This window comes from Helianthus annuus, chromosome 16, assembly GCF_002127325.2.
Source record: "Helianthus annuus cultivar XRQ/B chromosome 16, HanXRQr2.0-SUNRISE, whole genome shotgun sequence".
Taxonomy (NCBI): Eukaryota; Viridiplantae; Streptophyta; class Magnoliopsida; order Asterales; family Asteraceae; genus Helianthus; species Helianthus annuus.
In genome coordinates this window covers 199,480,479-199,499,366 of record NC_035448.2, presented here as the reverse complement: position 1 = coordinate 199,499,366, position 18,888 = coordinate 199,480,479, and the positions used below count along the sequence as shown (strand labels likewise).

The following is an 18,888-nucleotide window of genomic DNA, read 5'->3' as shown; positions in this document are numbered from 1 at the left end:
TCCACGTCTAGACAAGATAAAATTGTCTGATTCAAACACTAGACAAAATCCAAACTTGTTGAGCATCCATCCCGACACGAGATTCTTCCGTATCTCTGGGACATAAAGCACATTTGTCAAGGTAAGCTCCTTGCCCAAAGTCATCTTCAAGACGACTGTGCCTTCCCCCTTGATGCTTGCGGTAGCTTTATTCCCCATATAAAGCTTTTCTTCACTCGACGCTTCCTTGAATGTAGAGAAAAGAGCCTTGTCTCCACAAACATGGCGGGTTGCACCCGTGTCAACAAACCATCCTTTTGGGTTTTCACCCATTGTGTTGACTTCTTCAATCATAGCCGCTTCCTCGGTTATCATTGCGATTAGAGGCATACCATCCTCATCAACCATATGCGCACGCTCACGCTTAGGTTTCTTGCATTGGTTAGCACGGTACCCCGTCTCGTTACAATTGTAAAAAGTACCTTGGAAAGGCGCAGACTTCTTTTTCACAGCCCCCTTTTTCGGTCCAAGGTTGTTAACCTTTGCTTTCCCTTTGTTGTCCTTTTTACCCTTTCCTTTCTTGCCCTTTGAGGACTCCCCAACTTCCACCATGTTTGCTTTAGCTGAAGCTTGCAAAATGGTGCTTTTTTGGGCCACCATGTTGTTCTCTTCTATACGAAGACGGACGACAAGTTCCTCAATCGGCGTTTCCTTCCGCTTGTGTTAAAGATAATTCTTAAAATCCAACCAAGCAGGAGGTAATTTCTCAATCATGGCTGCCACTTGAAATGTCTCGCTAAGTACCATTCCCTCAGCATGGATGTCATGTAGTATAATTTGCAACTCTTGGACTTGGTTCATAACAGTCTTGTTATCAACCATTTCGAAGTCCAAGAAACAGCGACAACAAATTTCTTTGTTCCCGCATCCTCCGTTTTGTACTTTTTATCCAAGGACTCCCATAATTCTTTGGAAGTCTTGATATTATAATACACATTATACAGTGCATCCGAGAGACCGTTGAGTACATAGCCTCGACATATGAAATCCGAGTGCTTCCAAGCCTCTACCGCGCTCAGGGCCTGAGCGTTGGTCTCCCCTTCAGCAGGTTGGGGAGCGGTTTCAGTCAAGAACCTCGCAAGGTTCATGGTGGTCAAATAGAAGAACATCTTCTGTTGCCACCTTTTGAAGTGGAGACCCGAGAACTTCTCGGGTCATTCAGCATGATTTGCCACTGTGGACGCTCCCACAGTGTTGGCAGGGGTACTTACAACCACGTTGGTGTTGCTGGTATTCACGTTTTCAGTCGACATTCTGAAAAGTTCCAAGAAAACAAGTTAATAAAACTGTTTTCACAATAATAAATATGCTAATTTATTATTTTTTTGAGTGCGCAAAACTAGCCGTGTAGCTTCTAAGTCCAACTTTGAAGACTACAACAGTAGATTTTTTGAACTCAGCGACAGAAAGGAGTAGAAACAGAGTTCTGTTTTGACAAAGTCGCTACTTTGAATCAAAACAGAGAAAAGAAAATGTGTTTTTTAAAACACAACTGTATGAATTCAAAACTGGTTCGAATTCACAGCAGAATATGTTTGTGATTCTACACGAACGGTGTTTTAAAAAATTTGTTTTAAGATTGTAGGAATCCGTTTGTGTAAAAATAAATAAAATTATTTTATTAAGTTGAATTACAAAGTATAACAGAATGATGGTGAAAATAAATTACAATTACAACTGAGAAAGGAAAATAAGAACAGAAAACTCAAACAGAAATATGTTCTTGGCTGAGGATCGTGTTAGACACGGGTTCCTTAAAACAAATTTCGTGTCTCCCAGGAGAACACATTTGTTTCCAGGATACAACAGCCGCAAGAAGTTGCACGGCTGGTCTTGACTCCAACCCGAACGAGTACCTTGATTCTTGAAGATGAGAGAAGAATATTCAGAGAGAAGGATTGTATTACTGCGAATTCGGTGTCTTTGATCTGCCATAGGAACCTCCTATTTAAACTGCAAATCTGAAGTCGAAACTGAAAAAGAATTAAGTGGGAGAATTAAAATGCATTAAACGTCTTCAATGCACTCGTCATTTAATTCTCAGTCAAACGCATTTACTTCGTCAGTTTCGAATGCTGAAACGTAACTGCAGAGCATTAAGTACTACTGGAAGCTTCTACGCACGCGCTCAAGACACACTGGTGCGCGCGCAGGTCTGCCCCTCATGCGCGTTGCGTCCTTTTGGCTCACTGCCATGCGCGCGTGCGCCTCAGTCCCATGCGCACCTGCGCAAGTGCGCCACGTCACTTGTAAGCCTCTACGAGCACGCCACACAGTCGCGCTATTTTGGCTCACTTTGGTGCGCCGCGCACGTCACCTCAGTGCCCATGCTCTATGTGCTAGTGCGCGCCTTCACGTCGTGTGTACTCGCGCGCGTACGTGCATGACTGCTACGTCATGCGCCACTGCGCGCGGACCCACCATGGTCATGCGCCTGCATGCCCCGTCACCAACCACTTGGTCCTTGTAGCCCTTGCTCCACCACGCGCTCAAAAATACAAAGGCGGCTCTCAAGTGATGCGAAGTGCAAAGTGCGCCATCAAAGCGCCACATTGCGTCTCATCACCCACGCCGCGCGCGCGCGTGTGCGTGTGCGAGTTAGGGCGAGTACACTAGTGAGTGCTTCCATGAAACAATAAGGAAGGAGAGTTTCCACTTAAATACCCCTTTAAGTTTCATCTCTCATCCGATGTGGGACAAGGTGCCACTTTTTCACTTTTTTCAGCATTCAAGTTTCAAACACCAAACTTTGAGCATCGATATCTCATTCATCTTAGCTCCGTTTTCGACGTGGTTTAGTTCGTTGCGAAGCTCTTCCGACATAGAACGCAAACCCACAAATAAATATATAAAACCTGCTCATTTTATTATATTTATTTCTAGTCCAAAATAGGAAAAAATCATTTTCCTATATTTGTGAAAAATGTTTTTTTCACAAATTTCCAACATAAAATACTATTCATAGATTTTGAATTTAAAAGAAAACAAATATACATGTAACTAAAACTGACACATACATAGAAAAAAATTGTAAAAGGGTACTGATTATCATTTGGTCGAGAATTGATAAACTTAATAAGACTATAATAATAATAATAATAATAATAATAATAATAATAATAATAATAATAATAATAATAATAACTATAATAACAATAATATAATAATAATAATAACTATAATAATAATAATAATAATAATAATAATAATAATAATAATAATAATAATAATAATAATAATAATATATTTAATAATAATAATTTACAGAAATATAACAGAAAAGAAACTAAAACATCTGCCTTTTATCTAACGGGGAAGGTTTAGAAAAGCCTTAAACCATTAAAATCTAATAACAATACAAAGATTTAGTCAATCTCCTTTGGGTGAGTGGGGCACTCCCCTAAGAGGGGAGTCCCCTCTCTTATGCACACCCAATCAGGTTATGTCACGTCAACTCCCCTTTTAAATTCCTCTCACACCCCAATTTGATGGCGGCACTCCCCTCTTACGTGACTTGTTTTTTATTAAAAAAAAATTTCATTGGTTGATTGAATGGGGACCACCTTCTCTCTCCTCCCCTCTCTTCGGTGGCTCCTCCCCGAAAATGGTCCCCTATTTCACTACCCGCCTGGATGGCGGCACCTCCCCTATCGGCAAGATCGGTCCCCGCACGGGGTCACCGATTGTGCCCCTTACACCCTTATACCCTTATTTTTATGAAGTATTTATCTGATTTTAATGTATGGATTTATCTTCCAACTTTCTCACTAGCTGTAGCATTTCTCCACCCATGTTCAAACTTTTAAACATGTTTTGTGTGTGGACTGTGAATATACCGATTAGGTTATATATCGTAGTGAGTTAGCTAAATAAGTATCAAATACTTATGTTTTGTTAGTCCTATGTATATGTACTAGGTTAGAACCCTGTGTACTATAGGGTTGAATAAATGTAATTTTATATACTAAATAATAAAAAATATATATTTAAAACCTTGTTTATTACACACGTTGAATAAACATAATTTTATATATTAAATAATAAAAAAATTATATTTTAAGAACCCTGTGTATTGTGTATTGTACGTGTTGAATAAATTTATATAAAATAAAATATTAATAAACTTAATACATAAACCGAAAGTTAATAACACTAATTTGTGTTTTTTTATAATGTAGTACAGCTATTAAAATAACTTCTGAAAATAATTTAAAACCACAAAGTTTGAATTATAATCTTTTTTATTTGATGAAGTTATAAATTAATTTATTTTATTATATATCCAGAGTTTGAATCATAAACTAGGTTAAATCAGTATTTAGAGAGAATAAATATACTTTATGTTAAGAGAATGTTTAGGATTGAGTTTGGAAATAAGTTATTTACGTATTGAATATTATTTTGTTTCATACTTAAACTTCAATGATTGGTGCGAATTAATTTAAGACGTACGATTACTCATTTTAGGATAAATATTTTTTGTTATCGAAATACTTTATACAGACAGTAATTTAAATATTTTATTTGTTTGGATAACGTATTAGACAATGTTCATTAACTTTGACCTGGTTCAATTTTTTTCTAAATTAAAATATATAATGATTGAGATTATATACATCGTTTATTTTAAAGATGGATAGTAATGAATAAAGTAAATTTACTTTTAACTTAATACTTTAAATGAAGATTTATTAATGTCTTATTAAATTAAAATAAAAAACAAATTCAAATAAAAATAAATGTGCTATATATTAGCTATCTAATCTAATCTAATCATCAATCATCAAACTTATAATAAAAGACTTCAAATAATGTCATGTGGCATTCTCTTCTTTAACCTCGTCAATTTTATTTATATTTTTTTATTATATTTCTTTTAATATTTAATATTATAAATAACTAATATATAAATATCACTTATCTTTATCCATATTTATATCTCATAATCTAAATTCTAATAAAGGATTCCATTAAATGTCACATGTCAATTTCTTATACTATCCCAATGGTAATATTTCGTATTATCCCCACTTGTGGCCTAGTGGTAGGAGACTTGTGTTTTCCAATGGAGACTCAAGTTCAATCCCCACTTGTGTCATATTGGGGTGGATATTGGGCAATGATGGTGACAAACTCACCGAGGGGGGTTCGATCCTGAGCCGCACCCCGGTTTTCATCCAGCTGTTACTTCAGCGAGGTATCTCGTGTAGAGGCAGTGCGGTTTCCGGGGAAACGCCGTAACCAAGTCTGGCCAACCCAGCGTGGGCCCGGTTAAGACAAGGTAAGTCTAGGCAGACTTGGCTAGAGCCGCCGATTAGGTGGTATGACGTTGGGTCACTAAAAAAGAAAGTCACCGTTCAAAAAAAAAGATAATATTTTGAATATACATCAAATAATCGAGCAAACGTTATGAATTATATTCCATGGCATGGTCTACTAAGGAAAATCAACGCACGGAACACATATAGCATAGAAATCTCTCTTTTGTTTAAAAAAAAGGTTCAGTTTAAAAAAAGATTCAGTGTATTTTATTTTTTATGTATACCTTTCATGAGTTTTATTACATTTGCTATTCATCACACCATATAGCTATTATAATCTTATTTTAACTACTTTACATAATGAGTAAACTGCCATTTTGGTCCCTGTGGTTTGGGCACTTTTGCCATTTTAGTCCAAATCTCAAACTTTTTACATCTGGGTCCCTGTGGTTTGCATTTTGTTGCCATTTTAGTCCAAAATCCAAAAACCCTCTATTTTGACTGTTAAAAACTGATTATTTTGTCCTTTAGTGCAGGGGCATTTTGGTCCATGTTAATTTATTATAACATTTCCATAATTAATAACATCATCTTCAAGAACATCATCAAACATCATCATCAAAACCCAGAAAATCCAGAAAATCAAGAACATCATCTTCAAGAAAATCAAGAACCCAGAAAATCAAGAACATCATCTTCAAGAACATCATCAAAACCCAGACCTCGTTCATCTTCAAACATCATCATCATAACCCAGAAAAATCAAGAACATCATCTTCAGGAACATCATCAAAACCCAGAGATCGTTCATCTTCAAACATCATCATCAAAACCCATAAAATCAAGAACATCATCTTCAAGAACATCTAAAACCCAGAAAATCACCATCCTCACTCACCATCCACCGTAACCACCACACGCTTCCACCACAACCACCACCGCCTCCATTACCACCAGACATTACCATTACCATCACCCCCAACCACCATCCCGCACCAACAGCCCCGCACCACCACCACACCGGCAGATCTGAACCACCATCTCTCACAGCGCACCACCACGCCAACATATCTGAAAGAAGCACCATCCCCCCACCACCATTCTGCACTAGAAAGAGAGAGAGAGAGAGAGAGAGAGAAACAGGAGAGAGAGAGAGAGCCGAACGAGAGAGAAACATGAGAGAGAGAGAGGAACGCAGAGATGACGATGACGATGGTGGATCTGAGTTTCGATAGGGACGAAGCCTGAGTGGTGCTCAGGTGGGACGGTGCCGGATTATGTGGTGGTGCTCAGGTGGGACGACGCCGGTGGTCACAGTCTGCTCTCTGTGTCAAACCCTAGCTTCATCGCCGCCATCTGTACAACAAAAAACCTCTCCAACAATGGCGGCAACTAACTCCGATCACAATCAAACAGATGCCGCCGTTAACTGATCGATTTAGGTTTCAGTTGCTGCTGATTTATTTGGGATTTTATGTTGTTTATTTGGGGATGATGATGATCGATTTAGGTCTCAGTTAACTGATCGATTTAGAGATAGAAGAGAGAGAGAAGAGAGAGAGAGTCAATTAGGGTTTTATTTGGGGATTATGATGATTTATTTGGGGAAGAAAATGTTAATTAAGAAAATGTTAAATGAAAAGCAAAATGACCAAAATGCCCCTGAACTAACAGACAAAATAGGAGGTGGCAACAGTCAAAAAATGGGGTTTTTGAATTTTGGACTAAAATGGCAACAAAATGCAAACCACAGGGACCCAGATGTAAAAATTTTGAGATTTGGACTAAAATGACAAAAGTGCCCAAATCACAGGGACCAAAATGGCAGTTTACTCTTACATAAGTGTTAATTGTTATTTATTAAATAACCAATATATAAAAACCAAATTTTAACTACTTTACATAATGTTAATTGTTAAATAATCAATATATAAAAACCAAATATTAATTTATAAAATCAATCTAATCTAAATCTATGTAATCTAAGACGGGCCCAGTTACTAACGTTGTCTGCCTAATCTTATCTATGGTAGTTGTACCGACAGTAATTCGTAAATAACCAACACATAAGCATTGGAGTTGGCAATTTCGACACCTCTACTAATGAATCGAGTTGAGTCGATTTGAGTAGTGTATTATTTCAAATGGGTCAAATGAATTACAAAAAAAATGTTAAAAAGGGGATTGTTCCAAGCGGTGATTTACATATAGTTGTGTAAATCATTTTATCACAAGATTCAGATTATTATTGTAATAATACTGCTTATGTATTCACAAAATGCATTATTATAATTATAAACTTCTCATATATAAATTAAACAATAACACATTTGATCATTCCTATTGGATTATACTTTGACCTTGTAAGATTTTAGAAACAAACAACATCAAGAAAGGAGTCAAAGAAGATGTATTGTAATCACCTGGAGGCATAGAATCATTGCATTTTTTGCACTACAAGTTCAACTAAACATAAATTAAAAGAATAATAATAACAACAACATGTATTCATTTAACAAAAAATGATCTCCACTTTTGTACCTCTGCTCGAGAAGAATAATTGTGGAAACCACAGGTACAGATCCAGTCACCATTGCGCCATCCTTTCGGGACAATAGCCTGGTTGACTTGGTTTGCATACGGGACTATATTCGTGGGACCTAGAGGCCAGGTAGAAGCGGGTTGACCTCCAAATTTATCCGGGCCCCCTAAAAGCCAATTAGGGCTCAAAGCCAAGGGATGCTGAAGAGCTCCATTTCCAAGTGATCCAAGATTCAGCCTTTGATTTTGTACACCTCTCAAAATTACCATCAACATGACAGCATCAGTGGACTTGAGAACTGAGATATAAGTCAACCAAATTTCATAAAATTACTTGGATATAAGGTGACCTAAATTCTAAAATACATAGGCAATGGGTCACTTTTTTTTTCTTAAATTAAAATACATTTATGGCTCCCATCAGTTAATGTGATTTGAGACCAGCAACAGAGGGCGCGCCCCCTCGAGTTTTCTTCACGTAGCTCACATAATCGCCATAGTGCCTTTCATTTAGCCATTGACATACCTCTTCCATTTCTTTAGGGACTGTGTAATGCCCAAGCCTACAAATCATATTTAATAAAAAAATATTAAAAAGTAGTATTTTCATATTTGTAATAAGGTCAAAACTCAAAGGAGTCTATTTATTCAATACCCTTGGTATGTTTTGAATGTAACATATTTGATCCAACTAGCACAAGATCTGAGAAGACCTCTCTCTGAATTTGTATGGGACAACTTCATCACCTGTAAATCTCCCCGTTAAATGGTTTAATGAATCATTAAGGCCGCAAGTGGGTTGGGTAACGGGTCAAAATAGGTATTTCTTAAAACAGGTGCAAGCACTTTTTAGGCCTTTTCTTTTCTTGGATTCTATACATAATATGCTTTAAAACTATATTGTTTCTAGAACATTTGAAATACACTAGGCGTGGCTTTATACCGGCTAGCGTCTAGACATATTTAACCCGTTTTCATATCTAACCAAAATATAAACCTTTAAACATTTTGACATTGTAAAGATGATATTTTGTTCATTCTCGCTGAGGCAAAATATCTTCAGATCTATATATACGTGTGTATAGATACAAAATATCTTTAGAAGCATTTGTATTTAGTGAATAGAAGATTATCATATGCAGTGGAACAGAGAAAGAGAGATTGTTAAAAACAATATATCATATTTAAAGTAATAGGTGTAAGTGTCCATGCGGTTCCTTATTAATTTATAGGATAATGAAGATACGGTTTGAAGGGGATGATAAATGATTACCAGGAAGGTTCTGGGATACAACGACATCAAGAACAGTATCACCAATAGCCTGGATGAATGCAGGCCCCCGGTCACTGCCCCTTCTTTTTGATTGGTCACTAGTACCACGATCCCTTTGTTGTTCTCCTCTTCAAGTGTCGGGTACCAACGCTCCAATTAGAGTCTGCCTCGTTGTCATCCTCAATGCTGTAATAGGATCCTTCTACAATAACATTAAAGCAAAGAATTAAATACGAGTAAAGAAACAAATCGATGATTGTTCACGATCTTCAAGAACACCTGAACCTCAATGCAAAACAAAAAAAAATCGAACTTGAAGAATATACCTCTGTTTGTCTTCGAGTTTTTGCAACATCAAGTGGAGAGGTAGCGGCGGCAACATCGATGATTGTTCACGATATTCAAGAACACCCTTACACTACTCCTTACCCTATTTCCCAAATTACACCCACCTGTTTAGAAGTAACCCTAATCCATGAAATAACAATCACTTATAAATCAATTTTGCATAAAAATAAATCCACTAAAAACAATTTGCTCAAAAATTACACTTGCAGACACACATATATATAACCAAATTGAATATGGCCAGAGCAAGTACAGTTAAAAACCCAAATCAATAAAACTTCAAATCCAAACAAAACAATATAGTTTAAAATGAGACAGATAGGGTTCGTTGATTGTTACCTTAGCCGCCGATACCTAACTCAGATCGGTTCTGCAGCAAAACCCTAGGGGTAGTCGCCACCACTTGAGCTCAAACCACGGGAACCCTTGATCCTATCTTACCCGCAGTCGTCGGAATCATCATCTGTTAACTTTGATTGAACCAGGGGATGAATCGATTAGAGAGAACATAGGGAATACATTCTAATAAAGATTGATAATTGTAGATATTGAATCAGCATGAGGAGGGTTGCGATTGCTTTCAATTTTATTCAATTGAGGTATCAAATGGTTTGGAATAATATAAGTATTTGATGGCTGTTGATTGCACCTATTACACTCATAAGACGGTTTCAAATTAGAACCTTCAATTGGACGTCTTCAATTTACCATGACTGTTAGGGCTGTTGTGGAAGAATCATCTAGGCGACAAGGGCAATTTTGGGAAAAAGAGATGAAAAATTAGGGAAATAAGCTTGACTATTGGCCTGCCATCTTAAAATTTTAATGGGAATTACACTTGTGTATATAGGAAATGCTTTATAATGTATTATAGATTATAGATATAGATTATAGATAAGGATTAAACATTAAATATTCGAAGCTATTTATTTATTAATAAAATAAGTTTAGTAAATCTTCTATAATCAATCTTATTTAAGAAATAGTTAATAGTTTAAAAATCTATATCTATATCTATACTATATAATAAAAGAAACCATTTAAGGGACACTTGTCTTCATATTTGACCATGTTTTATAGATAAATATTATTTTAGTTTAACATTTTCTAATTAATTATAGATAATCCTCCTACAAAGTATTATTTAGTTTAATTTCTTCTGGATAATTATTATTTAGTTTAATCTCCTTCTCATTTATACTATTATTTATTTAAATTAATTATTACTTTTACATTTATCTATTTACTTCAAATTTAAACTTTGTTATCTAATTTGATCTTAACTATATATTTGAAGGTTGTGTTTAGTTTGGTATCAAAAAGATTTTACAAACTAAAAATAAAATTAATTAATAGAGTAAATTACGATTTTGACCCCTGTGGTTATATCACTTTTACTCATTTAGCCCAAAAAGAATTTTTAACATCTGAGCCCCTAATGTCTTTTTTTCTAATCTTTTTGGCCCCTAACGTCTTTTTTCTAACCCATTTGGCCCCTAACATTTAATGGATGGGGTTAGTGATATGGGCCAAAAAGGGTTAGAAAAAAGACGTTGGGTGCTCAGATGTTAAAAAATTCTTTTTTGGGCTAAAAGGGTAAAAGTGATATAACCACAGGGGCCAAAATCGTAATTTACTCTAACTAATATTATTTATCATTTATACATTTACGGAGTTTTAAATAATGGGTTAAATTTATTGAGACTTTGTTATTAAATTTTGCTACAACAAAATAATCTATTTATATCAATCTAAATTTTTATCTATACTATACTATATAATAAAATATTAATGTGTGACACATGGCGTTCATTGTAGGTATTTATTTTAGGATCTTCTCGGCTCACTTCCAAACTTATCTTATATCAATTAAATAAATAAATGAATAATGAGCTAATATTAAATTTTATACTACTTTAAATTTCGAATACCATTCTTCTATTTTTCTAATAAAATATTATCCGAAATTGTAAATTGTTAATTTAAAACATTTTAAATAAAACAAACTATTTATCACGAAAACCAAACTTTGTATTAATATATTAAATATTTTTATTTTCACTATACAAAATTACATTTACTAACTTTTTTATTATTTGGTATATAAAATTAAATTTATTTAACTCGTGTAATAAATGAGGTTTTTTAAATATGTATTATTTTATTATTTGGTAAACAATATTACATTTATTCAACCCGTGTAATACATGTGGTTTTAAAGATATAATTTTTTTATTTGGTATATAAAATTAAATTAAATCAACCCGTACAGTATGGTTCTTATATATATATACATATATATATATATATAACTTTTTATTATTTAATATACAAAATTAACCCGTGCAATAAATAAAGTTTTTAAATATATAATGATTTATTATTTAGTATATAAATTTATTTACTCAACCTGTATAACACACGGGGTTATAACCTAGTATTTAATGTAAATCAGAATTGAATAACAATATAAAAACAATATCTTTAGTTAAATATAAACAACTTTATAAAAATATAATTAACTGAAACATTAAAAAATAACTATTCAGATATTTGAAAAGCGTCTTTAGGGGTATTGTTTTATAATTGTCAAACATTTATCACTAATTATTTGATTTTTTATGTATTCAACTCGTGTAACACACGAGGTTATAATCTAGTAATTAATAAAGTAAGAGAGAGAGGCGAAAAAACCCAAAAATAAATGTCTGGAATGGCCAGTGAGGTAGTGGTGTAGTGGTTGGGGAAAAACTTGGTATTCCTTGTGATACAGGTTCGACTCCCACTCTCCCTATTATTTTCTACGGCATCCAAGTGCAGAGCAAATACGGGTGGCAGGTTTGTGTTGGATGGGAGGCGAGGTTTTACCGAGTATTCAACTGTCGTGCCTTTGGGCGGGTTGAGGTCGGGTTTCCGCGCATCTGGGAGAGCCAATGGGCTGGCGGCGGTCGAGTAGTCGACCTTGGCCACAACGCCAGGTGTCACGGTGGTTGACACATCGTTCCTTACCGTTCAAAAAAATGTCTGAAATGAATGACATGTACCTATGATTTCTTTTATTTTATCGTATAAATATAGATGTTTGACCTTGTAGCTAACTAGTTAATGCCACCGCCCGCGTTGCGGGGCGATGGCCGAATAATTATCAATCAATTAAAAAAACACTATTATTGTTTTGTTAGGAAAAAAAAACTAAAACGATGACAAGACCGTAGTTCAGAGCTCAGGGCAAAACTGTAGCTTGTAAGGGTTAATGAGTGAGTTTTAGTAAGCTCCTTGACATGGAAAAAAAATTAAATCCAGTAAACTAATATAAAAAAAACTTTTATAATTTTGCTAAAAAAACTAAAACGATAGCAATACTGTAATTTGAACTGAGGGCAAAGTTGTATTTGTTGACTTGGGTAAAATCATAATTTGCCAAAAGTTAAAGTGGTGGCAATACTATAAATTTGAACCGGAGACAAAATCGTACTATAACTTTGCACTAAGGACAAAATCGTTATTTTAAGCTGGGGACAAAACTATATTTTTAATTTGAACTCGGGCAAATTCAAAATTTTGAACTGATGGCAAAATCGTAATTTTGAATAGGGGGCAAAAGCATAGTTTTATTTTGAACCGGGCAAAAACATAATTTTAAACTTAAGGCGAAATAATAATTTTTGAAAGGGGCAAAAATGCGAAATCGTCATTTTTAGTTTGGGCGAGAGCAAAAATTTATTTTGAACTGGGGCCAAAATTGTAGTTGTAATCTGGGGAGAAAATCATAGTTTTGAACCGATGGCAAAATCGTAATTTTGAGCGAAGGACAAAAACGTAATTTTATTTTGAAGTGGGGGCGAAAACATAATTTTATTTTTAATGAAGGGCGAAATCGTAATTTTAAAACGAATATAAAACAAAAAACATGTTGGTCCAATGAGGGAGTGCCAGGCAGCTGCCTGACACTATTCCCCCATCTTGAAATTGTATATATGTAAAATATTTAGAATCCTTTCTAAAGGAGTAAAATAAATTTGATAAAAGAACATGGCTTAGTTCAAAAAATTCGGAAGCAAGTAAACATCAATGCAAAATACAAAGTGTTTGAATTTAAGCATATATATAAAAATACAATTTTATGGTTATTGTTCTTTTACAGAAAATAAAATCACGATGACAGAAAAAAGAGAAACTGTTGGTGCAGCATTCACTACATTTCAACTTTTGGAGCTTAGAAGTGTTAATACAATGGGCATAAGAGACGTGGAGTTGGCACTGCAACAAGCCGAATTGCCTTCGGTGCAGTGAGTCCAAACACATCAGTCATATCAATTTCACTTGGTTTCATCCCGTCTGGTAATTCCCATGTGAATGAGTGGAGGAGGTGAGCCACCGCCATCTCCAATGCATACAATCCAAGTTGCATGCCCGGACATGATCTACGCCCAGACCCAAAGGGAATAAACTCATAGTTACTTCCTTTAAAGTCTGGAGCCCCACTTTGCAAGAAACGTGATGGGATAAATGTGTTAGGATTCTCCCAGGCACCCTTGTCACGGTTAACAGCATATGCGTTAATCATGACACGTGTGCCTTTAGGGATGTGATAACCACCAACCTCTGTAGCTTCAGCAGATTGATGCAAGAGGAGTGGAATTGGAGGGTGAAGGCGAAGTGTTTCTTTGATGACGCATTTAAAGTAGGTGAGTTTCTCGAAGTCCGATTCTTCGACACGACGATCAAGACCAACAACATCAGCAAGCTCTTGTTGTACACGCTTGAGTGATTCGGGGGTATGCATTAGCTCAGTCAAAGCCCATTCAATGGCAGAGGCCACGGTCTCAGTGCCGCCAAACATTACGTCCTGTAAACCATAATTTGAAGATATTAACACTAATTCTTTGCAATATTAATAATGAGAAACACTAATATTAGCAGGTAAAAACGGTGTGTATATACATATATATATATATATATAGAGAGAGAGAGAAAGTTACGGAATCATAAAATAACACCACATATTGCAAGCAAATACAAAAGAAAAAAGATAAAACAAAAAATAAAGATTCTCATATAAAAACAACTAAGTTAAAACAATAACAAAACCCGTTTAAAATGAATAATAAAAAACTACAAAGATAATAGTAATAGTAATAGGAATAGTAATAGTAATAAGGTATAAGGTATATTATTCAAACAAAACTATAAGATTGTATTGTATTTTTACAAATGAAACTCATTAATACTCTATGAGATTTAGAAGAAAATAAGATTTGATACCAATCATGTAAGATGTGATACCAATCATAAAGTTCAATATGCAACTAAAAGATGAATTTAGGGATGATAATGAGTCGGATTTAGGTCAGGTATTGGCAATTCTATATCCATGCATGGTTGTAAAATCGTGTCACATACCCGATCCAATACCCGTCGAGTATTTTTCAGGTAATTATCCATAAGGTATCGGGCAAACCCATGGGTATTAAGTATACTCGTTAATTTGTTCAAAGTCACCGATTAAAATTTCCAAATACATTTTTACTATTACAATTTTAGTATAATTTTTATTTATATAACAACTATTATAAATGAAAATATACATTACAAGTGTCCCTCAACTGGTTTCTATTATTATATAGTATATATATATATATATATATGTATATGTGTGTGTATATATATATGTACGTATATATATATGGTAGGGTTCAAGCGAAAATTCTTTTTATTGTGAAAACTAACTAAAAAAGCTTAGAAAACAAATATAATGCACATGTGCAGTACAAGTCTTTTTTTTTTGAAAAAAAGTTTTTTTATATTAAAAGTCGCGAAAATTTGTAAAAAAAAAATTGGCATGTTTTTTAAGATTTTTTTAGTTGTTTTCAAGTTTCACTTTAATTATTGGTTTTAAATTGAACCCTCTCCTATATATATAGGGAAGGTTCACTGGGGAACACTAAAAAAGTGGAGAACCGGGGAAAACCCTTAAAAATTCAACTTAACATCTTAAAAATCAACTTTTTCTAATTTTTCCGGCGCTTTTCCTTATAAATGCATATAGAAACATTTTTAATAAAAAAAATTAAAAAACTAAAAAAATATAAAAAATGTTTAAAAAACAGTTAAAAATATATCTTATAAAATTAACTTAACATGTTAAAAATCAATTTTTTAAAATATATATATATATATATATATATATATATATATATATATATATATATATATATATATATATATATATATATATATATATATATATATATATAGGACAAAGATCCGTTAGGAACCACCCTTTATTGCGAGAATCGCGAGAACCAGTGTGAACACAAACCGTAATACCTAAAAAAATCTAAAAAACACCAAAAAATTTTTTTTTATTTTTTTACTATTTTTATATAAAAATCGCTACTTTTAGTATCAAAAAAAAAAAAATTTTGTAAAATTTTTTTTCTTTTAAAAAAAAATTTTTTTTTGGCTACTAAAAGTAGCGATTTGAACATAAAAAATAGTAAAAAAATTAAAAAAAAAAATTAGATTTTTTTTTGATTTTTTTAGATTTTTTAGGTTTGTTGGGGATTTAGTTTTTAGCATTTTAGCTTGGGGGAGGGGGGGGGGTGGGGGGGGGTTTATGTTTTTTTTTGGGGGGGGGGTGTTAGGTTTTTTTTTTGGGGGGGGGTGTTAGGTTTTTTTTAGGTTTTTTGAGGGTTTTAATTTTTAGCATTTAGCTTGGGGGGGGGGGGGTGGGGGGTTTAGGTTTTTGGGGGGTGGGGGTTAGGTTTTTTTTGGGTTTTTTTAGTTTTTTTTAGCTATTTTAGGTTGTGTTCACATTGGTTCTCGCGGTTCTCGCAATAAGGTGGTTCTCGCATGAACCTTACCCTATATATATATATATATATATATATATATATATATGTATATATATGGTCGGGTTTATTTCAGAACTCTAAATAATTGCAGAACTTTCAAAACTCTTAATAAACAACCTTTTTATTTATTTTTTTTTATTTTTAGAGCACTTTTATCATTTTTCCATGTATTTTTATGATTACATACATGTTAAAACTAGTTTATCATTTTTTGGTATGTAATTTTATGATTAGACATATGTAAACTGGTTTTTTACATATATGTAATTAATTGTTAGACATATATACAATTTGATTATTATACATATTTAAACAAGTCTTAACATGTATGTAATCATAAAAAAACATATAATAAATGATAAAAGTACCCTAAATACAGAAATTTATATATAAAACAATTGTTTATTAGGAGTTTCGAAAATTCTGTAATTATTTAAAATTCTGAAATGATACTCAGCATATATATATATATATATATATATATATATATATATATATATATATATATATATATATATATATATATATATATATATATATATATATATATATAGGGGATGGTTCAAATGAAACCACTTTTATTGTGAAAACGAAAACTAATTAAAAAAAGCCTAAAAAACACACACAAAAAAAAAAAAAATTTCCAATTTTTTTTTATAAAAATCGCTAGTTTTTATATATAAAAAAACTTTTTTTCAAAAAAAAAAAAATTTTGTGTAGTGCACATGTGTAATAATACACATGTGTAGTACACATACACATGTGTAGTATTACACATGTGCACTACACAAATTTTTTTTTATATATATAAAAACCTATGAAATTTGGTTTGCAAAAAAAAAAAAAAAATTTGTATGTTTTTTTGGCTTTTTTTAATTAGTTTTCGAGTTTTCACAATAACTACTGGTTTTTATTTGAACTTCCCCTATATATATCATAATAATAGATCCGATATTTTCAAGTTTTCACACAGTTATGCTAAAAGAATTGCTTGTAATAATATATATATCATAATAATAGATCCGATAATTGGTTAAGTTTTTTATGCTCGATAATATATATATTTTCTAAATAATACTTAAAAACATGAATCATTGCTTGTAATAATAATATATTCACAAAATCTTACATAATCGTAATATATAAAGATTATTTCCGGTTATTCTATATTTCTATCATTGTCGACTATATGTTAATTTAGTAACGTTGTGTTTCTTGTGTTTCTTAATTTAATAAAACTATTTAAGACTTTTTTTTTTTCTGAAATACATATAAGATATATCATATATGTGTGTGATGTGTGAGTGTGTGTATATGTAGATTAAATTTCAAAAGGTAACATACCATAATAATGGCTTTGATATTGTTACGGGTGAGTCTAATAGCGTTCTGCAAATCCTCCCCTTCGTTTATTTTCCCCTCTTCACCATAAAACGCCAACATCTCATCCACCATATCATTATCAATCTCGTCGGTTTTCTTCTTCTTGTTCAGATGTTCATCGATAATTTTATCGATGAACCCGTCTAACGCGGCCCGGGCTTTGGGCAGACGGGTGTTTAATCCCGCAGGGTCGATAAACCCTAGCCACGGGATAAAATCCGCCAAGTTAAACGCACCAAAAAGCTTAGTGTATTCTTGTAGAATTTTAATAAATTCTTCTTTCCCTTCATGTGAAATTGACCCGAACGCTGCTCGGTATATTATATCATGTGTTAACCCGAACACGAGCTCGCCTAGGTTAACCGGGGAGCCAGAGCTGGCTGCGGTTATTTTGATCATGGAATCAACCTCGTCGCGGACGGAGTCCCATGACTCCGCTCGCTTTCGGCTGAACAACTTCATGACACATAGCTTACGCATCTGGCGCCAAAAGGGGCCATAGTTGGCGAACGCCATGTCTTGACAGTCGTATGTGAGATACGAGATGGCGATGGTGGCCGGACGGTTGGAAAATATGTTGTCCTGGACTTGGAGTACTTGTCGCGCCATCTCTGCCGACGAAACAGCGACAGTATGGCCGAAGCCCATCTTAAGGTGAAGTATACCACCGTATTTTTCAGCCAGACTAGCAAGTCCGCGGTGTGTGAGTTGGTCCATCATCAACATGTTGCCGATAATTGGCCATCCTCGTGGACCCGGTGGATACGGTTTTCGGCGAAAACGGGAGAGAAGAAAGAGGGTCAAGAGAGGGAGTATAACATAAAGTAAGATAGGCAACGAGTCCATTTATTTGTCGGAAATGCGTAGGAAATTCCAGACGCTCTGGGAAATTTTTGTTGGAAATTTCTTTTGTTTGTAGTTGTGATGGATGGCAACAGAGAAGGTTGCTAAGTAAACAAGGAGCCAAGGGGTGTATATATACACATACAGGTTGGGGTTGTTGATAGGGCGTGGGGTGCAGTATTGTTTGAATGAGTTTTGCGTGTTATTTATTTATAATTATTCATCTGTGAATTCTAAAAGTTGACTAATTTAACATCCCGTTTTACATACAGAACTGGATAACTTATTTTCAAACCATGCCTTAAAATATACATATGCCGTCTTTTCAGGTCAGGTAGCATAT

The 18,888-nt window shown here is 33.8% G+C and overlaps 1 protein-coding gene across 1 annotated transcript; it reads right to left on the bottom strand.

Annotated features, from left to right (window-relative positions):
- Nucleotides 1-13,528: 13,528 nt before the first annotated feature.
- On the bottom strand, nt 13,529-18,644 carry LOC110915419 (cytochrome P450 84A1). Its single transcript, XM_022160118.2, has 2 exons — nt 17,664-18,644; nt 13,529-14,311 (listed from the first exon to the last, which is right to left on the bottom strand). The coding sequence occupies exons 1-2, from the start codon at nt 18,546-18,548 to the stop codon at nt 13,688-13,690; spliced, it is 1,509 nt and encodes a 502-aa protein (XP_022015810.1). The 5' UTR covers nt 18,549-18,644; the 3' UTR covers nt 13,529-13,687.
- Between the last annotated feature and the right edge of the window lie 244 nt (nt 18,645-18,888).